Genomic DNA, 17666 nt, shown 5'->3' on the forward strand with positions numbered 1-17666 from the left:
TTTTTAGAAATAAATATAACCTCTCCCGTGTTTCGGAAGGCACGTACCAATGTGGGTCCTGCGCTTGATCTCTCTGCTGTAGAGCATACAACGTACGGAACGTACCACATTTTATCCAATTGCTTGTGAGTTTGATATCTTAACTTTATCTAACTTGCAATAAGTAGTCATTTTGTTTGATTTTTTCTAACGGTCAATGGGTAAGGGTGAAGTTGACTATCGAATAGTGACCATGACTGATAGGAACAGAGGAGATTAGGAGCTAAGTCATGAGGAACTTACCTAGTAACATAATTACTATGTACAATTCAAGTCCAATGCAAAACTTCAGCTGTTTTTTTTCTAAAGAATAGTCTACATTATCTTCAAAAGTAGAGCGATATTTTTAGCCTCGTCTCTTTAGACTCAAAGAAAGTAAATATCATAGCATTCGGCAATTTAGAAATTATAGGTTATCCAATTCGATATACATTTACCTATGAACGTTCACCATTAGCGCTTATCTTAGCTTCAGACTCGATTTATGACCCTTAAATCTACCTATTTGTCCTAAGACTTAGTGTTTGTCCATTTAACCCGATAACGTGCAGAGCATATTATTATGAATTGTGGTGCACTTGAAGAGATAGCGGTTATCTCCGTCCGGGTCACCGGGGGCGCCCGAGCGCCCACAGCAGCCACAGATCACAGTTTTCTCTGCAGATCTCGTGGAAAAATAACATTTATCAACAAGCTTACTGGTTTGCTTGTTTATTGATAAAAACTGTTTACCCACTGACTGCTCTTACTTTACTGTTTATAAAAACATGTCACCTATTTTTTGTTCTCGAAGTTTATTTACTTAGGTATCAAGTTTCCTTTGTTCTACAGAACAAGCTGAAAAAGGTGTAAGTTGAAAAATAAACCAGAAAATTAAAAAATAATCGATCTCTTTTATTTCGTAAACCTAAAATTATATAGGTATAAAATAACATTTAGTATACAGTTGCACTTAAAATATCTACTTAGTAGTTACAATATATCGTATCGTCCCTCGATCACACACTTGGTACACAAGCGAGATGAGTAAACAACACACAGAGAGCGTGACTTAACTATGGCACACGCGACGCGCCGAGAGAGCTCCACTCACGCACTCTTCAGGTACTTGAGTGTCTAATAAATAATTCCTACGACGTCACTACATTACTCCTCAAAGAGGAACATTGGGTGGCGTCTTGCACGGCTCGGGCGGCGGCGGCCTCCTGTCGTCCGGCGTGCGAGACTGGTAGTACGCGCAGTACGGAAGCGGGTCCCAGAATGCAAAAAGGGCCTCGCGAGTATCCAGCACTGTGTCCAGCAACTTGCCCACGGTTGCTGTGTGGCCGCAGCGTGCCGACCCTTGACACAAGTACGGAAGCGAGACTCCAACTCGGGCTCCAATAGCCACTAGCTTATTGTTGTGTCCATTCGTAGGTTGTTCTTCACGAACGAGCCTGAATGAGACGTGTCCTGTCATAGGCCTCGCCGGTGCGAGGAATGACACAAATCGTTGCACCCACGCGTCAGCTTCATCGTCTTTCTGAGGCACCAAGCCTTTTCTTGCAGAGTCCACGCGACAGGTTACATTGTTGACGGCGCGTGACTCCTTCAATGTTGTGCAAGTCACAATCCTCTCTCCCTTGGGCTCTCTTACAATAACCCACGGCTTTTCTGCACTTATTTCACGTGGGAATCTGAATTGAGCTTTGTCTTCAGGCATGACAAAACGCAAGCGATCTCTGGCACCTCGCGCACCGGCACTTGCAATGAAATGTTTTCCCTCCTTTGAATGACCATTATCGTACCAAACACGGACATCCTCGTCGTTGGCAACCACCCAAAATTGTGGTGTCGCTAGGCCGGCAGCACGACACACCCTCATCAATTCCAAAGGATCGTCTAAAGTAACAACGTCACGTGCACAAGGTACAAAGCATTGGCAGCCAATGACTTCCAAATGTGACTTAGCGAGAGCATCGTAGTATGCGGGGGTAGTAGCGCTAACCGGCACGTAGAACACTACGGACTCTCTTTCCACAATTTCCCTGAGTGCTCGAGCATAAGCAAGCGGATCAGCCGGATTCGGTCTCGGTACCGTATAGAACTTATGGACTGCGGCCGAATATTTCAACAATGCAAATTGCCCTTCTATCTCAAATGCAACAACTCGGGCCCCAGCTGAATGGAAATTTCTAGCCAGGTGTAAAGCTTGCACTGAGCTGCCGCCGCTGATGAGCACAGTACGCGGTTTCTTCTCGTTTTTTGAGTTAATGGCACGTCCTATTATCTTCAAAACTCCTAGCGGACACTGTACACACTTCCAGAACAGGAATAACGATGCGGCAATCCATAATGTTGGTAGAACGACCAGAATCTGCTTCCAAGCAGGATGAGCGATGAGGCTAAGTATAGCGAACAGCGGTCGCAGCATAAGCCGGGGTCCCCATGTTATGATTCTGATGAATCGCGGCAACGGCGGAGGTCGTTCCGGAGAGATGGCGCGCTCCTCAGGTATTAAGGAGAACGTCGAGGAGAAGGAGCGGCGTAGCGCTGTGAAGGGCGGCGGCTGGTGCGAGCATCGCTTAACTCGCGGAGAGAACACTAGCTCTGTGTTGGAGCGCGCGAGGCGGCTGTACTCGGGCGCACAGGCCGGCATGGCGGACGGCGGTTGGCGGTAAGACTGGCGCGCGCGCGCACTCGCGCCGCATATAAACAGGCTCGTTATCACAGCTATGGCGGCGCCCCGCGCTACACTATCCATCATCTTTGTACCCAATTAAAGCTTACCTAGTTAAAAAGTAAACATACTGGGCAATCAATAATTAGATGTCCAATAAACGATTACTGGATTACATTAATTGACTGGAACGAGTTACATCTACATAGTTATAATAGCGACATTCGTGTACACAGAAATTAATAAGAAAACAAAACTAAAAAAAATGTATAGAAAGCGAAGAGACACTCATTCGTTTTTGTGTCGCAAAATAAAACTAATTTCGACCGAATATTGTAGGTCTATCTTGAACTAATTTAACTCGGCAATTAAAGTTCTTTCTTAAAATTTTCCTTCAAAATATCGTGATCAATGTCACATTTATCATAGAAAAAACTATTCAAAGACAAACTATCTATCATTAAGATTAGTGGAAAGGAAAAGTTTCAAATGATACAAAAATAAAGAGATAATATTTTAATGACATTATCAACAATTCTCTACTTGAATAAATAACAATGTTGAATATCTACAAACTCTTTAAGGTCCTGAACAGGAATAAAGAAGTTCCCTATAATTTACAATAAGGACTAGCAGTAACAAGACTTAAAGTAAAAGCAAATACACTAATGTCTTCTTGAGGAACTACAAAAATAAATCTTTGAAATGCAATGAACTGAACCAACCTCAACAAGCATTTATCTGTTGACTTTGCAAATGCTTATAAATGCTAGAATCAAACATTAAAAGAAAATACAGTAATAGAAGAGCCGAAAAACATAGGACATGACTTTGGCAGTTGTGACTCCTTACATCTACATTAACATACATTAATACATAACATTCTCTAAATTCATAATGTTTACAATTTAGATCAACATGAATAAGAATTAATGATGCATTCTAATTAGTAATTCAGTTATGGTTCATGGAAGACACAACAATGATAATATAATAAACACTATATAAACAAACAAGTATTAATATACATGTTACACAAGAATATTACATCCAGAAATAAAGATGCCACTTAAATGTCAAATATTTCAATGAAAATATTATATCAAGTAAATCTTATGGGAAACAATTTTAATTAATCTACATGATTAGTTCTTAAATACATTATATCACGAAAATGATCAACACAAATCACAATGTTAAAAAAATACATTTAATAATAACAAATTATATTTACTTCGTTAAAAAGTAATAAGCACTTGTGTGGCTACTCATTATAGACATGGTTACAACCTAATGTACAAGTATCATGTGTAACTAACACATATCACACATATCTACATAAAAAAAGGTAAGTCGGTCTCCTTCAACTCAATTGAGCCATTCTTACAAACTATGTGCAACTCATGATGCGGTTCCTTCTCAAACCTGAACCTCTTTGGATAGGAGTCATCCATGAACCTGCCTAACTTCAGGATTTTCTCATCAATTACAATCTTTTCTGCTATTAAGTTAGTAGCTGGCAAGTTCTTCAATATGTCCGGCATTAATAGCTCCACTTTACCTTTTTCATGAATGAAAATACTGCTTTTATCTGTAAACTGTGAAGCATGCATGTAGACCTCCCCACTCTTGAGAGAAGCCTGCAAGTTCCCACTGAAGCCTGTGATATGTAGGTTGCCCTTCTGTATGACATCAATCATTACAGATCTGTGAAGGCTGTCAAGACGCATGTTGCCCATCAATGTTGTGAAATGTGATTTATCACTGTAGCAAGACTTCACCACTATAGGACCTGCATGTGTGGTGACATTGAAGCCATTTGCCATTATATTGTGGCAGTGAATGCCGGAATTCAAGCCTGTCTTTAAGTCAATACTGCCGGCTTGCAGTCTTCCCTCAGATTTGACCTCACCTTCAATACTTTCAACAATGATATTCTGTGCTTTCAAATCACAAACATTAACTGCCCCCTTCTGTGTTTTCACGACAAACTCTTCACCTTCTAACTTAGAAAGATGTACTGAAGCCGATTCTGTTGTTGATACCTGCACTTTCAACTTGTATGGAACTTGAATCACGCAGACGTCGTTCCTGTCCGAGGTGGTATTCTTGTTGAGCAGCTCTAAACGTTTGGAACTCTGTTTCACTTGAAAGTCACTTGTATCCTTGCCTTGACTGTATAGAGTCATGGTCAATCTGTTATGCGATTTAATGTCGTCCACATCGATCGGTTGAATCTTGACATGGATAGGACTTTCAATAAAGATGCTTGTGTTGTTATCTATTATCTTCTCCACGGTCCTTACTGCATTCAGTTTCTTAATGTCAGGCAAATTGCTGCAAGTTGCTAAATCCGCTACAGTTAACCTCAAAATCTTGAGGCACTTATGTAAGACCCGCTGTCCTACTAACGTAAACATTTTGGTATAATTTTACACTTTATAAAATTATAAAAACATGATTAAATCTAAGGTAATTTAATTAATTAATCGCATTCTCGATTCCATTCAATTTGACAGAGAGCAATTAACACCTGACTTTGACAATTCCTCTTTTGAAATTGCAGTGCATTATTTCGTTCAGTAACACTGTTGAAAAAAAACAATTTAAGGACTAATAAAACCCATGATGAAAAGTAGTCGAATCCATTTTTTAGCTTAATATTACGCTAATGTAATAAAAATAATACCGGTTTATTAATGTTAATGTTCCATAGCTGCGTAGGTGCTGCTTACCATACCCACTGCGGGTTATCTGCAGTGGGTATTGTATGCAGCTCGTAACATAACGGCATAGCAGTGTCCACTTATCCAGTATTTGGTACCCAAGTTTTTATTCCAATGTTAGTCAGCGACTTTTTCGGTCTTAATAGATAATTATTTTAGGAATGTTATAGGTAATTTCTTAAAAGTCACAGTGGTACTCTGCCAGGACTGCCAGCTTTGGATTGATCCTGCACCTCGTGAATTCAAATCCATGTAATATTATACAAAACCGCAAAAAATACAAGTAAACATAATAACCTACCTACTACATTATTGTACCTAACTATTACACCAGCTGGTTATGTTTCAAATTGTTGGCATGAAATAAACCCTTAGATCAATTTGAAAGCAATGGAAATTATATGCACCTCGGAATAAAATGATTATTTAAGTGTCGGCGTAAAGTAAACAAAAGACTTTAGATTTTAGATTACAATTTATTAAGTTTCAAATATAAAATTGAATGATGATGTTAATTTTTACAAACTTAAAAACTAAACATAGAAGAGTCCTCAAGTTTCCACACGGTTTCAAATTGTTCTTACAGGATAAAATGTATTTTTATATTTTAGGCTCAAATAATTATAATGAAAAACCAATCATTTATTAAGTAAGCACGCGGTTATTGCCATGCCAAAATTTTACTATTTTGTTGTTAAATAATAACCAAAAACTAAAAAGGCGAGTCATGTCAAATTGAAGAAGTTGGTTTGTTATTTTGTAGGTATATGAGATGTGAATACTTTGACGACATAAATGGAATAATATGCGATTTACAGTATACTGCGTTTAGCTAATCGAATACTTCTCGCCGACTTGTTGTGTGGACTTTGTTATTTATATTTAGGTGCAACGTTATGCGTATAATGTGAAAAGATGAATACCGACTTGAAAGATGCTTTTACTCGTACCAAAGCTGTGTGTGATGCTATCATGGTGTGTCCTACGGCAGACAGTATTGCCGAGTACACATCCCACGTTGTGGACTTTAAAAAAGAAGTAGTTCAGGAACTCCAGCAGTACTTACTTTTCCCTCTCATCACACACTTGAAGTCCAGCAAAACTGAGTAAGTTGTTCGAAATCTTTTAACTTTACTATCATAATATAATTTTTCCTCCTAAAGAATGTAACAAAATCGGGTAGATTCCTTATTATATAGTCATGACTCACAATATGTTCCCTGTGTATAAAAATATTATTTATAATGTATGAGAATCCAATAAGAATTATTTTTATTGGCCTTATTCTATTTTTGAAGAAAAACAGATATCTATCATCTCATTGGATAAGTTCTTTGTCTACCCTACCAATAAGCTTTTTTTAATATTTTCCTTATAGCACATGGTTTTTGATCTCTACTTTTTATTTAATATGGGTCCTTAGCTCATTAGACTTGAATGTCACTATCACATGTTGGGTTTAAATGTCAAATAGGATTTTTCATCTCCATTGGCAAAGACCCTATTACAACCTTCCAATCTCAGAAAAAAATAATGATATTGAAACAAATGTATTGTTTTAGAAATAAACATGAGTTACAACTTAAGTTGGTGGATTCCATGAGGATGGTGCTAGAGAAGGTTACGGTAAACAGTTTTGAAATGTGCATGAAAATGGAGATTGGACTTCTACAGATTGTATTCGACCACACTAAACCAGGCATGAGTAAGTTGCGTTGAACATAATTTTCATCAATTGAATATCCTTACTTCCACTTTCAGGCTGTACACTATGAAACTAAAAAATAATTTAATGGAATTAAAAAAAAATACATTTTTTTTAATTGATCTCCCTGTTTATGATATGTAATTATGGACTTTTTTCTTCTTTATAAATATTTATTAGATAGATTTTTAACAATTTTTACCCTTCATAATTTTGTTAATTAAAAAATATTACAATCAATCTAATCCTGTATGAAGTAGATAAACCCAGTTGTAAATATTAGTTCGCTAAACTAAGTTAAATTAACTTAAAAGGTCCATTTTCAATGACCTACAGTTGAATGAAAAACATGCAGTGTTTATAGCTGCTTATCTCCCCAACAATCTTGGGGTCGCCGAGGTCAATGGATCAACTTTATCACATTGATATTGGTATTTCAATATTTGTGCACTGTTGCAATTGCTAATATGCATTTAAGATACGTATTTAAAGAATCTGTGTTTCAGTAATATGTAGTAGTTTTAAACTTTAAACTTGTGTATATGTATTACAATACATATTTATTTAATAGTTTTTGTTTTTATCTTAATCAAATTTAAACATATAATTAAACTGATAAATTATAACTTAGAATTATAACTTATCTTTAACATACAACATATTTTACTTAGCAAAACTAAACTGATTCCTTACTGGAAAATTGTCCTCCAAAAACCTCCACTAAACTGATTGTATTCACAATAATCTATTGTATATTGGAACATCTATTCCATTAATCCTATGATGCCCTACTGCTGATTAAATGCTGGAATCCTACCTGCTATTCCAGCTACCTTAATACTACATTTTTCTATTCTAATTCAGCAGAAACATTGATCAGGGCTAAAGTGGAGAATAAAAACCTCATCATTTATTTATTTCTGTTTAATTTTTAGTTGCCGAAATCCCTGAAGAACTAAAGTACAGTGTGATGCAATGCCTGACAGTTCTGCTGCTCAATGTAGATACTAAGTACAGAGAGGTAATGTTTAAGACACATGTGCCATTGTTAGGGAAAGCTGTTTATGTGTCCGTTCATATAGCCAAGTTGGAAAAGCTCAGGGCTTTAAGGTGAGTCTTTAATCACGGACTTATTAATCATATGATGTACAGAAGGTTTACTTCCACCGATTTATAGTACCTCTGCTAGTTGTAAATCAACGAAATTGAGGAATATCATACCTTCTACATAAAACAGAAATTTCTAAAGTACAAGTCTATTAAGACCATGACTTGACAATATTAAAGATATTTGTGACTCTCATTCTCTCCTGTATTGTGTTTAATCTACTGCAGTTTGCTATTCCGGATAAAATAATATAGAGTAACATTATATTGTGGCAAAAATAGTACAAAGAGTGACATCACAAGTAATTTAAATTCACCATTAATTCCCGACTGTTTTCGTACCCTACTGAACTAGACTCACTAAGGTCTTATGTAAATCAATACCCAATACTCCGTATTTCAGATTAGCAGCAATACACTGCGTGACAGCTCACACGGCGACGCACGATCAGCTGACAGTCGATTATCACATCACAGACCCTGTACAGGAGAAGCTAGTGGTGGATATGTTGTCCCTCATACTGCCTGGCGTGTTGGGGGCGCTGCAGGATGTCGCCACGTGCCATAACAACCCCGGCCACGCACTGGTTGTGGTGAGTCAGATGTTCAGACCTTAGGAATAAAGAAAACAGATGTCTTGAGGTATAGGTACATATGTATGCAGGTACAGGGTGGTACAGGAGTACAGTTCAATTAAAGTGATGCGACAAAATAGTTCCATTATGTTTTACCAATATTTGTTTATTAGCACCACATTTAAAAGATAATTAGAAACCTATAGGAGGCAACTCGCAGACGTAAACTAGCTTTTAAGTTTATGCTATCAAAAGGTTATTTAAGTGTGGTGCTCAAAATACTTGTACTTATTATTATTATCTATTTTATGTGGGTAATGCTGGCTATATACGGATTAGAATTCTGGAAATATCCGGAATTGATAGCGAAAATCTAACGCACTACCTCAAATTGTTTGACCTTTTAGTTTAAGGCAGGACATTCACCTTAAACATTATTAATATCTGAAAATAATGATTTTATTTTAGACAGCCATAGACGCAATGCATCGAATATTATGTCTTGCAATGAACAATAAGTTTATGTCAGAAAACAACATGATCACCGTGGAAGACTTTGTGAAAATGGTCAAAGAGAAGGATAACAAAGAAGTAAGCAGTAAGGGTAATTAGTAATTTTAGAGAATATAATTAGTAAAAACGACTAAAACTTGAATTGTTCTTTTTGTTTTGTTTTGATTTATTCTCGTTATTTTTCCAAACTTTGTTTCAAACAATTGCTTTTTTTTAATATGGGCCTATTACATAAAATTTAAAACGTTTTATTTTATTTTTTCTTAATCGCATTCGTATTGTAACGACTTTACATGTGTGTATTATGTTTCCAGCGCCCGTTGACCCCAAGTCGTTGCCGGTCCGAAGTCCGGAGTGGTTCAGTGTGGCTGGCGACAAGCTGCTGCTGATCACAAAGAGCCTGGTCACTTTGGTCACACATGAGCACTTCAAAGTGAGGAAGGAACTCGCTGTGTACTGCGCTAGGCTATTATTTGAGTGTGATATGTAAGTAGCCATTGTTTCAAGTCTGTCGGTCGCAATCTATTTAGACCTTTCCAGTCTAAAAAATAAGAAAAGCGTTGACCATAAAATGCCTAAAAAAACGACCTTGCAACGATTTTACTTAATGTAAATCTTTCTCCGTTTCTCTACTGCGCAGTCTTGCTCTGACTGAACAGGCCCTCTAAAACCATTTACCCTCTTCAAACGAAACGATGAAAATCCTCGATATCTGGCTATTTTTAGTCTCACATATCACAGCCCTATGCACAAAACCCTGTGCCTTGGTGTACCTTTGCCAACTTCAAAACTAAAAGAGAATCAATAGCTTAAAATGTATACTACTTGTATGTTAAGATTACATCTATTTTTAATGTTACAGTGCAATGAAGACATCAGTTCCTCCCGCCCTAAACGTGTTAATAACACTTACAAAAGACGAGTACCCCGAGGTCTCCGAATACTGTATTAACGCCATCAAGACATACTTCGACAACGCAACTGTTGATACGCGGATAAAAACACTAGACTCTCTCTGTGAAAACTTTTTCGTCGCTCTAAACAGTCTTCCTAGAATTATGAATAATATTGGTGAGTATTTTATTGATTAAATAAAAATGGGCCTAAATGGTGGTGTAATAAGGTTCAATTTAATTTATTTCACTGTTTTTTTTAATCTATCTTAGCCAGTGTGTTGCCATTCTTGATGAAAACTAAAGCGACACTTTTGTATTGTACTTAACGGCTCTACTGTAAATAGTTTTAATCACGCTGATCTAGAAAAAGTTCGCAATCTGTGGATTGAGTCAAGATCGGCCATGTCAAGCATAATTTATTGTTATGCACATTTAAAATAATAATAAAAGTCATCAACAAATTCCTCATCCCATATACAGATTGATTAAGCTCTGTTCACGATTAATCACTGCAATTTTTAATCCAGTATTCCTCACGACGTTTTTTTGTCCATTTACCAGTCGTTTCATTAAAATACAGCTCTAAGTTCCAATGAATGGCTGTCCATCAGATTCGAACCGCAAGTTGTCCGCCCTGAACCTGGTGCACGGGTACCTGGGCGTGCTGATCATCGAGTCGCTCCCGCAGCGGCTGACGGCGGCGCTCAGCAGCCCCGCGCGCGCGCACGCCGCCGCCGCCGCGCTGCTGCAGGCCGCCGCGCTGCACGCTGACCTGCACATGCTCACGCAGCACGCCAGCAGAGGTACCTACTTATACTGGACCTGGTAAACCTGGTTATAGCAGAACTTACGTGTATTCGAGAAACCAGATTTGGGAACGCGCGTCAGGCCTTGTAAATAAGCTTTACAAGCGTTTGTCGAATCACTCAAACAATCTGTCCAATATAAATGACATTTTTTTTAGTGGTCACTTGAATTTGATCATTCTATGGATTTTAAATTTGATTATTTAAAAAAAATAAATCTAAAATAGTTTAGATAAACGAGCTGGCCTTTACCTAAATTATGTTTTTGAAGTAAAATTTTCTTAGGCGCGCTTTAGGACGAAAATGCAACGGAAGTCCGTTACGGCAATATGGCGTCCCGTTTATGTATCATCCGGTTTTTAAATAGTTTAGATGTTTTGATTTGTTTATATATCGTTTATAAAAATTCAATAAAAAATACTTCAATCGCGCACTCTAAACCTAATTTCTTAATTTGTGTTTGTCAGACGTGTTATCCCCGCCCCCAATAAACTCCCCCTGGTGCAAGCTGCGACACCTGGACCTGCCCGTGTGTGAGTGGCGCCTGCAGGAGGTCCTGCAGCAGCTGGGCCGGGCCGAGGGCGCGCCGCTGCTGCTGGACCATCTGCTGGAGCTGTTCCAGCAGGAGCGACAGCCGGAGATACTCTACATCTGCAACTGGATGGTCACAGGTCAGTGCTACTGCACTCACTAAGTTGGATTGGTGGTAGTTCAAAGACTGAGTAAAAATAGTAAACCCAACCTGATAATGGTTGAATTTATATCTTCATTGATTTTCCTCAGCATTTGTACGATAAATCTAAGTAAACAACATTTTGTCCGGTAATTGAATTGCTGCTTAGCGCCTCAAATTGTAAAAATCCCACCTAACATGTTTTGAAGTTCATAGCTACTTGTTCAATTAATATTAATGCTGTTATTGAAAGGCTGGTTCTAAGTTGTATAGTGCGCTGTCACGCTTATATAGTATAAGCTTATATAAAGCCCTAAAAATTTAGCATTAATACACACACACACACACACACCAAGATTTAGATTCTGTTTAATCAGGTTTTTTACCTTTTTAGTACCTTAACAAATGATTTTTCTTTTTTTTTTAATCTTTAAAATCTTTTTGGCGACAGCTGCTCTAAGCGAATCGATGGTAAAACGAATTCTGCGCGAGTTCATAGAGGAGAAGGTGTGGTACCTGCCGCTGGAGGTGGGCAGTGACGAGCTGCCGCTCACCGAGCAGGACACGCTCGATGTCACCGTGTATAACCCCAGGGCCTGGGACAAGGACAGTGTGCCGGGTTAGTACTATTTGTTCGCTACTTTAGTAAGCTCGACGCATAAATTGACGGAGCTTTTGTAAAGGAATTAGGTAAACAGTAGGATTAATAGAAAAATGTAATAATTTTAAAGCCATCAAACTAAAACACGTGAAAACGTTTGCGAGATGACTCAGTTCTTTAACTGTACAAAGTTTTGAGAACTATTCTGTCGGTTAATTAGTTAAGTCCCTACGTAACTCTGTCTAAAGTTAGAGCTAATCGCTAATCGCATAGGAACCATATTAATATCAAAAAAATTGATGACTTGACTTGGCCATCGCTCTTCATATCCAAAACAACGCTTCGATTTTTATTAGATCATCATAACATTAACATGCACACACACACACACACCCGTGAGATCTCGTCTCATATCCTAATTTGTTGATGCTTGGTGTCCAGACCTGTACGAGGGCACGGTGGAGACCCGCTACACGGACATCAGCTCGCAGGCCCCGCGCGGGTCGCGGCCGCGCGGCGCCTGCCACTCCCTGCGCCAGGCGCAGCGCAACATGCTGCTCAGCTGCCTGCTCACCGAGGGGCTCGGGGCCGTCGCCAAGAGGCTCGGGAACAACTACCAACCGTTCCTGCTGAAGACGCTCTGTCTGGTGCTCGAGAGAGTAGGTAAGAATGTCGAGAGAAACTGGAAATTTTAGAATGATATGAGTGTTATGTTTGGTTAATGTTAAGGGGCTTGAGCTTGAAATTTAATTGCAAAGGTTAATAGTAAACCCAGACAAATTCGGATATATAATTTCACATTCTGTTACAGAGATGTATATGCAGTTGTCCATATGATTAACAAATATAAAATTATTTGTTTGAATGTGTGTTTCGTCGTAAGATAAAAAATTCACGACGCGTCGCCGTGTTCTTTTTGAACTCCAAATCGGAATTCTTAAACATTGTTCATTGGTTTAATTTCCGTACGCCTCGAAAACTCGCTCAGAAATACTCCATAACGTCTCTGAATCGAATATTATTTAATACAAGCATCCAAACCATTTGATATTATGTCGTACCATGTGTTCTCCAGGCAGTAAATACGAGATGCTGCACCTAGCGGGGCTGAAGGCCCTCCACGATATCGCGTTGGCCTGCGAGCACGACTCCGTCGCCGACCTCATCAAGTGCAACGCTGACTACATCACTAATCAAGTCACAGTCAGGCTAAAAAAGGTAAAAAAAGGTTTTCAAAATGACCCATTGTGCGTGTGCAATTATATACCTTTAGCTCATGTACCGAAACTCTTTTCCCATAAAAAAAAACGAGCATTGTTCCTTTTTTTATAACTCATTGGCGAATCACACTCAAACAAAAATATTTGTTCCAGGCTTGGAATTGTCAGTCAGCACTACAGATCCTGTCAGTGGTGATGGAGTACAGCGACTCCTCTATAATAAACTATCTCTATGGTATTGTTCAAGATGTAAGTCTATACTGATATCGATTTGACTATACTCTTGAACTGTTTTTGTGTCTTGTAGACAGCAGATATATGCTTTGATTATGATACATTCAGATGTTCTGAAAATGCAATGTCACGTTCTTAACACAAAGCAATTTCTCTGCATCGGTTTTAAATGTACCTTTATTTCCAGGTTCTAGTCCAAAGTTGTGATAAATATTATGAAAAAGATTTATACGCGTACTTACAAGTGTTCCTAACATTTGTTGATTGTATTCGAAAATGGTATACGATAGCACAAGAAGCGCCAAAGACTTGCCAAGAGAATAAACCAATAGATGTGATGCAGGAGCTAAGAGTATTTGTAGAGAATAGGGAGGAAGCAGAGAGACTGCTAAACGAGGAGGAGTTTGAGAAAGAGACTGGTAAGAATGTGGAGGAGATGTACAAAGAGGATGCTAAGAGAAAAGAGGAAGATGTCTTAGATTACGATGACACTGTTAAAGGTAAATTGAATACTGCTTTTATTTGCTATTGAGATAATATAACTCCTTATTTGAATTTGAACTTTAAATCGATAACAATAAAATTTACATTATGTTCTTCATTTTAAACTGAGTCATTTTCAATTCTTATATATCCACAGGTACTAAAGCTCAAATTGTAACAAAATGTAAATCTAAATTCCAGAAGAAAAAACAAAACCACCACAATACGTAACCGTAACAGTAATAATACTGAAACGCTGTCTAAACTACGTGTCTTCATCTGATCGGGATAACTCGATACTAGCGCTGAGTGTATTGAACCGCGGCCTGCCGATACTCCGGAGTTACGAGAACGAGTTGTTACCGCTCGTGCACTTGTCGTGGGCGCCGCTCGTCAACAGGTTCGAGGCCGAGCCGCCTGTCATGATGGCGGCCTTCGAGTTGTTGGTCACCATGGCGGAGTTAGCCAGGGATTTTATTAGGGCCAGAGCCGTTAAGTGAGTTGAATTTGAATTATTATTACGCGGGGAACTTCAAGCGTAGACTTGAAGGTCCTTTTTGAGGGTTACTTTTTGAGTCAGACTTATAGGAAGAGAGGAAGAGGCCTTGTTGAGGACATAAGTTAAAAGTTTCTTGTTTGTTGACATTTGTGATTGTGTCACGAGTCTAAACCAGACTCTTCTCGACTTGAAAAATCATATTAATGTACTCAATTTTCTATGGCTCTTATCATATAGTATTCTAACTTAACACATAGCAAACTGCATTTTTTTTTCTTTATTACACAATTTTATACTATCACCTGCACATTTATCCAAATTGTCTTCAAGCAACCACGAATACATCATTATAATACTGTGTGATTGACAGAGACGTGCTCCCGCACATATACAAGTACCTCGGGCAATCGTCCCGCGACAGCCACCTGAAGGACGTGGGCTCGTGGTACCGCAGCAGCGCGGCCTACTCGCTGCAGCAGGCGGCGCTGCGCGCGCTGCCGCGCCTGGCCGCCGCCCTCGCGCTGCGCGACCTGCCGCTGCAGCGGGCCATGGACTGCGTGCAGCCCTACTTGTCCAAGAAACAACCCAAGGCTTTGCAGGTAAAATACGTCTCAAGGAATAATCTAAGTTATTTTAAGAATTTAATGGATTGGTATTCAATGAGATAAATAAGGTAGATATTTGACCAATCAGACTTCAAGGTTGCATAAATGAGCTCATCTGTAAATCTATTTTTAATTAAAAAAAAGACCATTTGGTATTAATGCCTCAGTTTTGAGGGAATTATGATTATCGCTGTAGACGATCGGCAAAGATGTACAACCTACTTGAACCTCTACCTTTACCACGTAAAGGGACTATTGGAATGTTATCAAAATTGAAACATATTTTCGTCAATATTATTATATTTTGTCAATGACATGGTTGACATTTTTACAGTAATTTACAAATTTTAAGCATACTGGCACTACATAAACATTTTGATTTACTTTGAACGAACCTCATAATTACCAACATTTTTACTATAAACGAATTTTCTCCAGGCGTTAGCCGTGCAGTTCTTCAGGTCCATGCTAGACTACAACTACGGCGCGACGTGGTATCACCTGCGAACAGTCTGCAACAACGAGGTCACTCTGTCGCCGCCCGCAGACAACCGCGTGCATTTACTGCCCGTCGTCGGCACCCCCTACCACCCTACCAATAAGGATTATGAGAATAATATTACATTAATATTTAATCATACAGTATCGTAATAAATCACTTTTCTAATGTCCTGTTTTGTTTTATTGGGACTATTATTATCTTTTGATTATTTGAAATGGCAACGAAAAAAGAATAAAACATATCACAGGCAGTAATTACTTCAACTTTATTTTTTATAAAACACATTGGTCACAGAAAACAAATACCCATATTTCATTACAGTATACAAGTTATAATACATATGTATTGCAACCACTCTCACATCTCAGTCTAATCGAAGTCACTGTCGTCACCATTTTATAAGCTACATAATTAGAGGATTGAACGAACTCACCTGTAAGTGATTCAATCCTTATTATACGAACTCCTGGTCCAAGACAGTTTAACAGTGTCTAGATGTACACTATTAAACCGTCTTGGACAGGGAGGAGTGTAATATTATGTTCACATTGTTACTAATAAACAAAATTTAAAAGCAGCTTACCCAATTCAAGTTACGTTTGACAATCGCTTGATAAACGCTCAAATGTATGAAATTAACGCGTCACGTGACCTGACATCGATACGAAATGTCATTTACATCCATTTAAGCATTTTCTAGTAACTCAAACGATTATTGTATTTTTTAAGCTAGATGACGGGCATATGGTTAAATTAATCAGTAGCGTTACCAAAATCGATAAAACTTATCGGATGAGAAAATAAACTTCAAAATTGTATCCAAGTTTGCTGCAAAATAAGAAAGAATAGATGACAATCGATTTAACGAAGTTTTATGTAACATGTTTTTTATGCCTACATAAAATTTTGACACCGATTATAAGGCCTTCTGTGCAAGTGAAATAAGTAAGCAGTTGAAAAGAAAGAGGTATCCCAATTAACACCATGCACACCACTAAAATTACTTAATGAAATGGTAACATTCCGACGTAAAACATACTGCGGTAAATAATTATAATAACCCAATAAGTAAATATTAACATAATTAATAAATAAACAATGATTTTTTATAACTGGCGAACAAAACATTTATGTTACAAAATCCAAATCAAATATGTTTCATAAAGGTCTCTCATTTTTGGTTATATTAATATGTATATAAGGATAGTTACAAATAATTTACAATTACAGTGCATATACTTTCATAATTACATGTTAGGTCGATGTTACTCTGAGTGTGGTTGCAATGTAAGAGTCGGCCGCTGGCGACCATTGCAACATATAAATAAAGTAACCTCATAATAAACAAAGATACGGTAAAACTTTAACCTTAACTGCTAATAAACAACTCTTTGTGAGCAAATATTTTTAAACAAAAAATCCTCGCTTACCTTAACGTGTAATGAACATTATCAGTTATTCACATATTGTTTGAAGCGGGGATTGAATGAGAAGAGTAACAATAATTCTTAAAAATGACGTCTTGAAGTACATATCGCGGCCGAAATTAGTAACCTATTTGTGTATATTTTGCTTAACAGACAAAGAATTACGTTCAGGTAAAAACACTGTCAAAGAAAACCACGAATAGGTTATTAATTCAGGTCAAAAGTCTTCCTACTTTTAAATATTGTAATCTATTCATAATTGAATGCATCAGGTAACCGAGATTATATTATTTACATTAATCGTTTTGCAGATAATGCATTACATAAAAATAAATATAATAAGGTTTGTTGCAAGACTTGTAAACAATAAGAAACAATTCTGTAGGAACAAATGCA

The 17666-nt window shown here is 37.8% G+C and overlaps 3 protein-coding genes across 4 annotated transcripts; 1 reads left to right on the forward strand and 2 right to left on the reverse strand.

The window, feature by feature from the left end:
- Positions 1-912: 912 nt before the first annotated feature.
- Positions 913-2800, reverse strand: LOC113496497. The gene has a single exon (XM_026875735.1). It carries the CDS (start codon positions 2783-2785, stop codon positions 1193-1195), a length of 1593 nt encoding a protein of 530 aa, XP_026731536.1. The 5' UTR covers positions 2786-2800; the 3' UTR covers positions 913-1192.
- Positions 2801-3199: 399 nt separating this feature from the next.
- On the reverse strand, positions 3200-5262 carry LOC113496498. The gene has a single exon (XM_026875736.1). The coding sequence runs from the start codon at positions 5116-5118 to the stop codon at positions 4033-4035; it is 1086 nt and encodes a 361-aa protein (XP_026731537.1). The 5' UTR covers positions 5119-5262; the 3' UTR covers positions 3200-4032.
- A 716-nt stretch (positions 5263-5978) lies between these two features.
- On the forward strand, positions 5979-16012 carry LOC113496337 (TELO2-interacting protein 1 homolog). Of its 2 annotated transcripts, none has more exons than XM_026875504.1 (17): positions 5979-6530; positions 6987-7129; positions 8065-8239; positions 8640-8829; positions 9280-9415; positions 9639-9810; positions 10187-10395; positions 10832-11023; positions 11494-11697; positions 12151-12318; positions 12742-12963; positions 13376-13518; positions 13674-13769; positions 13942-14254; positions 14439-14733; positions 15107-15335; positions 15780-16012. In XM_026875504.1, exons 1-17 carry the CDS (start codon positions 6340-6342, stop codon positions 15990-15992), a joined length of 3291 nt encoding a protein of 1096 aa, XP_026731305.1. In that variant the 5' UTR covers positions 5979-6339; the 3' UTR covers positions 15993-16012. The 2 variants fall into 2 exon arrangements, with proteins under 2 accessions (XP_026731305.1, XP_026731306.1); XM_026875505.1 differs by having other exon boundaries at positions 9280-9409.
- The last annotated feature ends 1654 nt before the right edge of the window (positions 16013-17666 follow it).

Source organism: Trichoplusia ni, chromosome 8, assembly GCF_003590095.1.
Source record: "Trichoplusia ni isolate ovarian cell line Hi5 chromosome 8, tn1, whole genome shotgun sequence".
Classification (NCBI taxonomy): domain Eukaryota; kingdom Metazoa; phylum Arthropoda; class Insecta; order Lepidoptera; family Noctuidae; genus Trichoplusia; species Trichoplusia ni.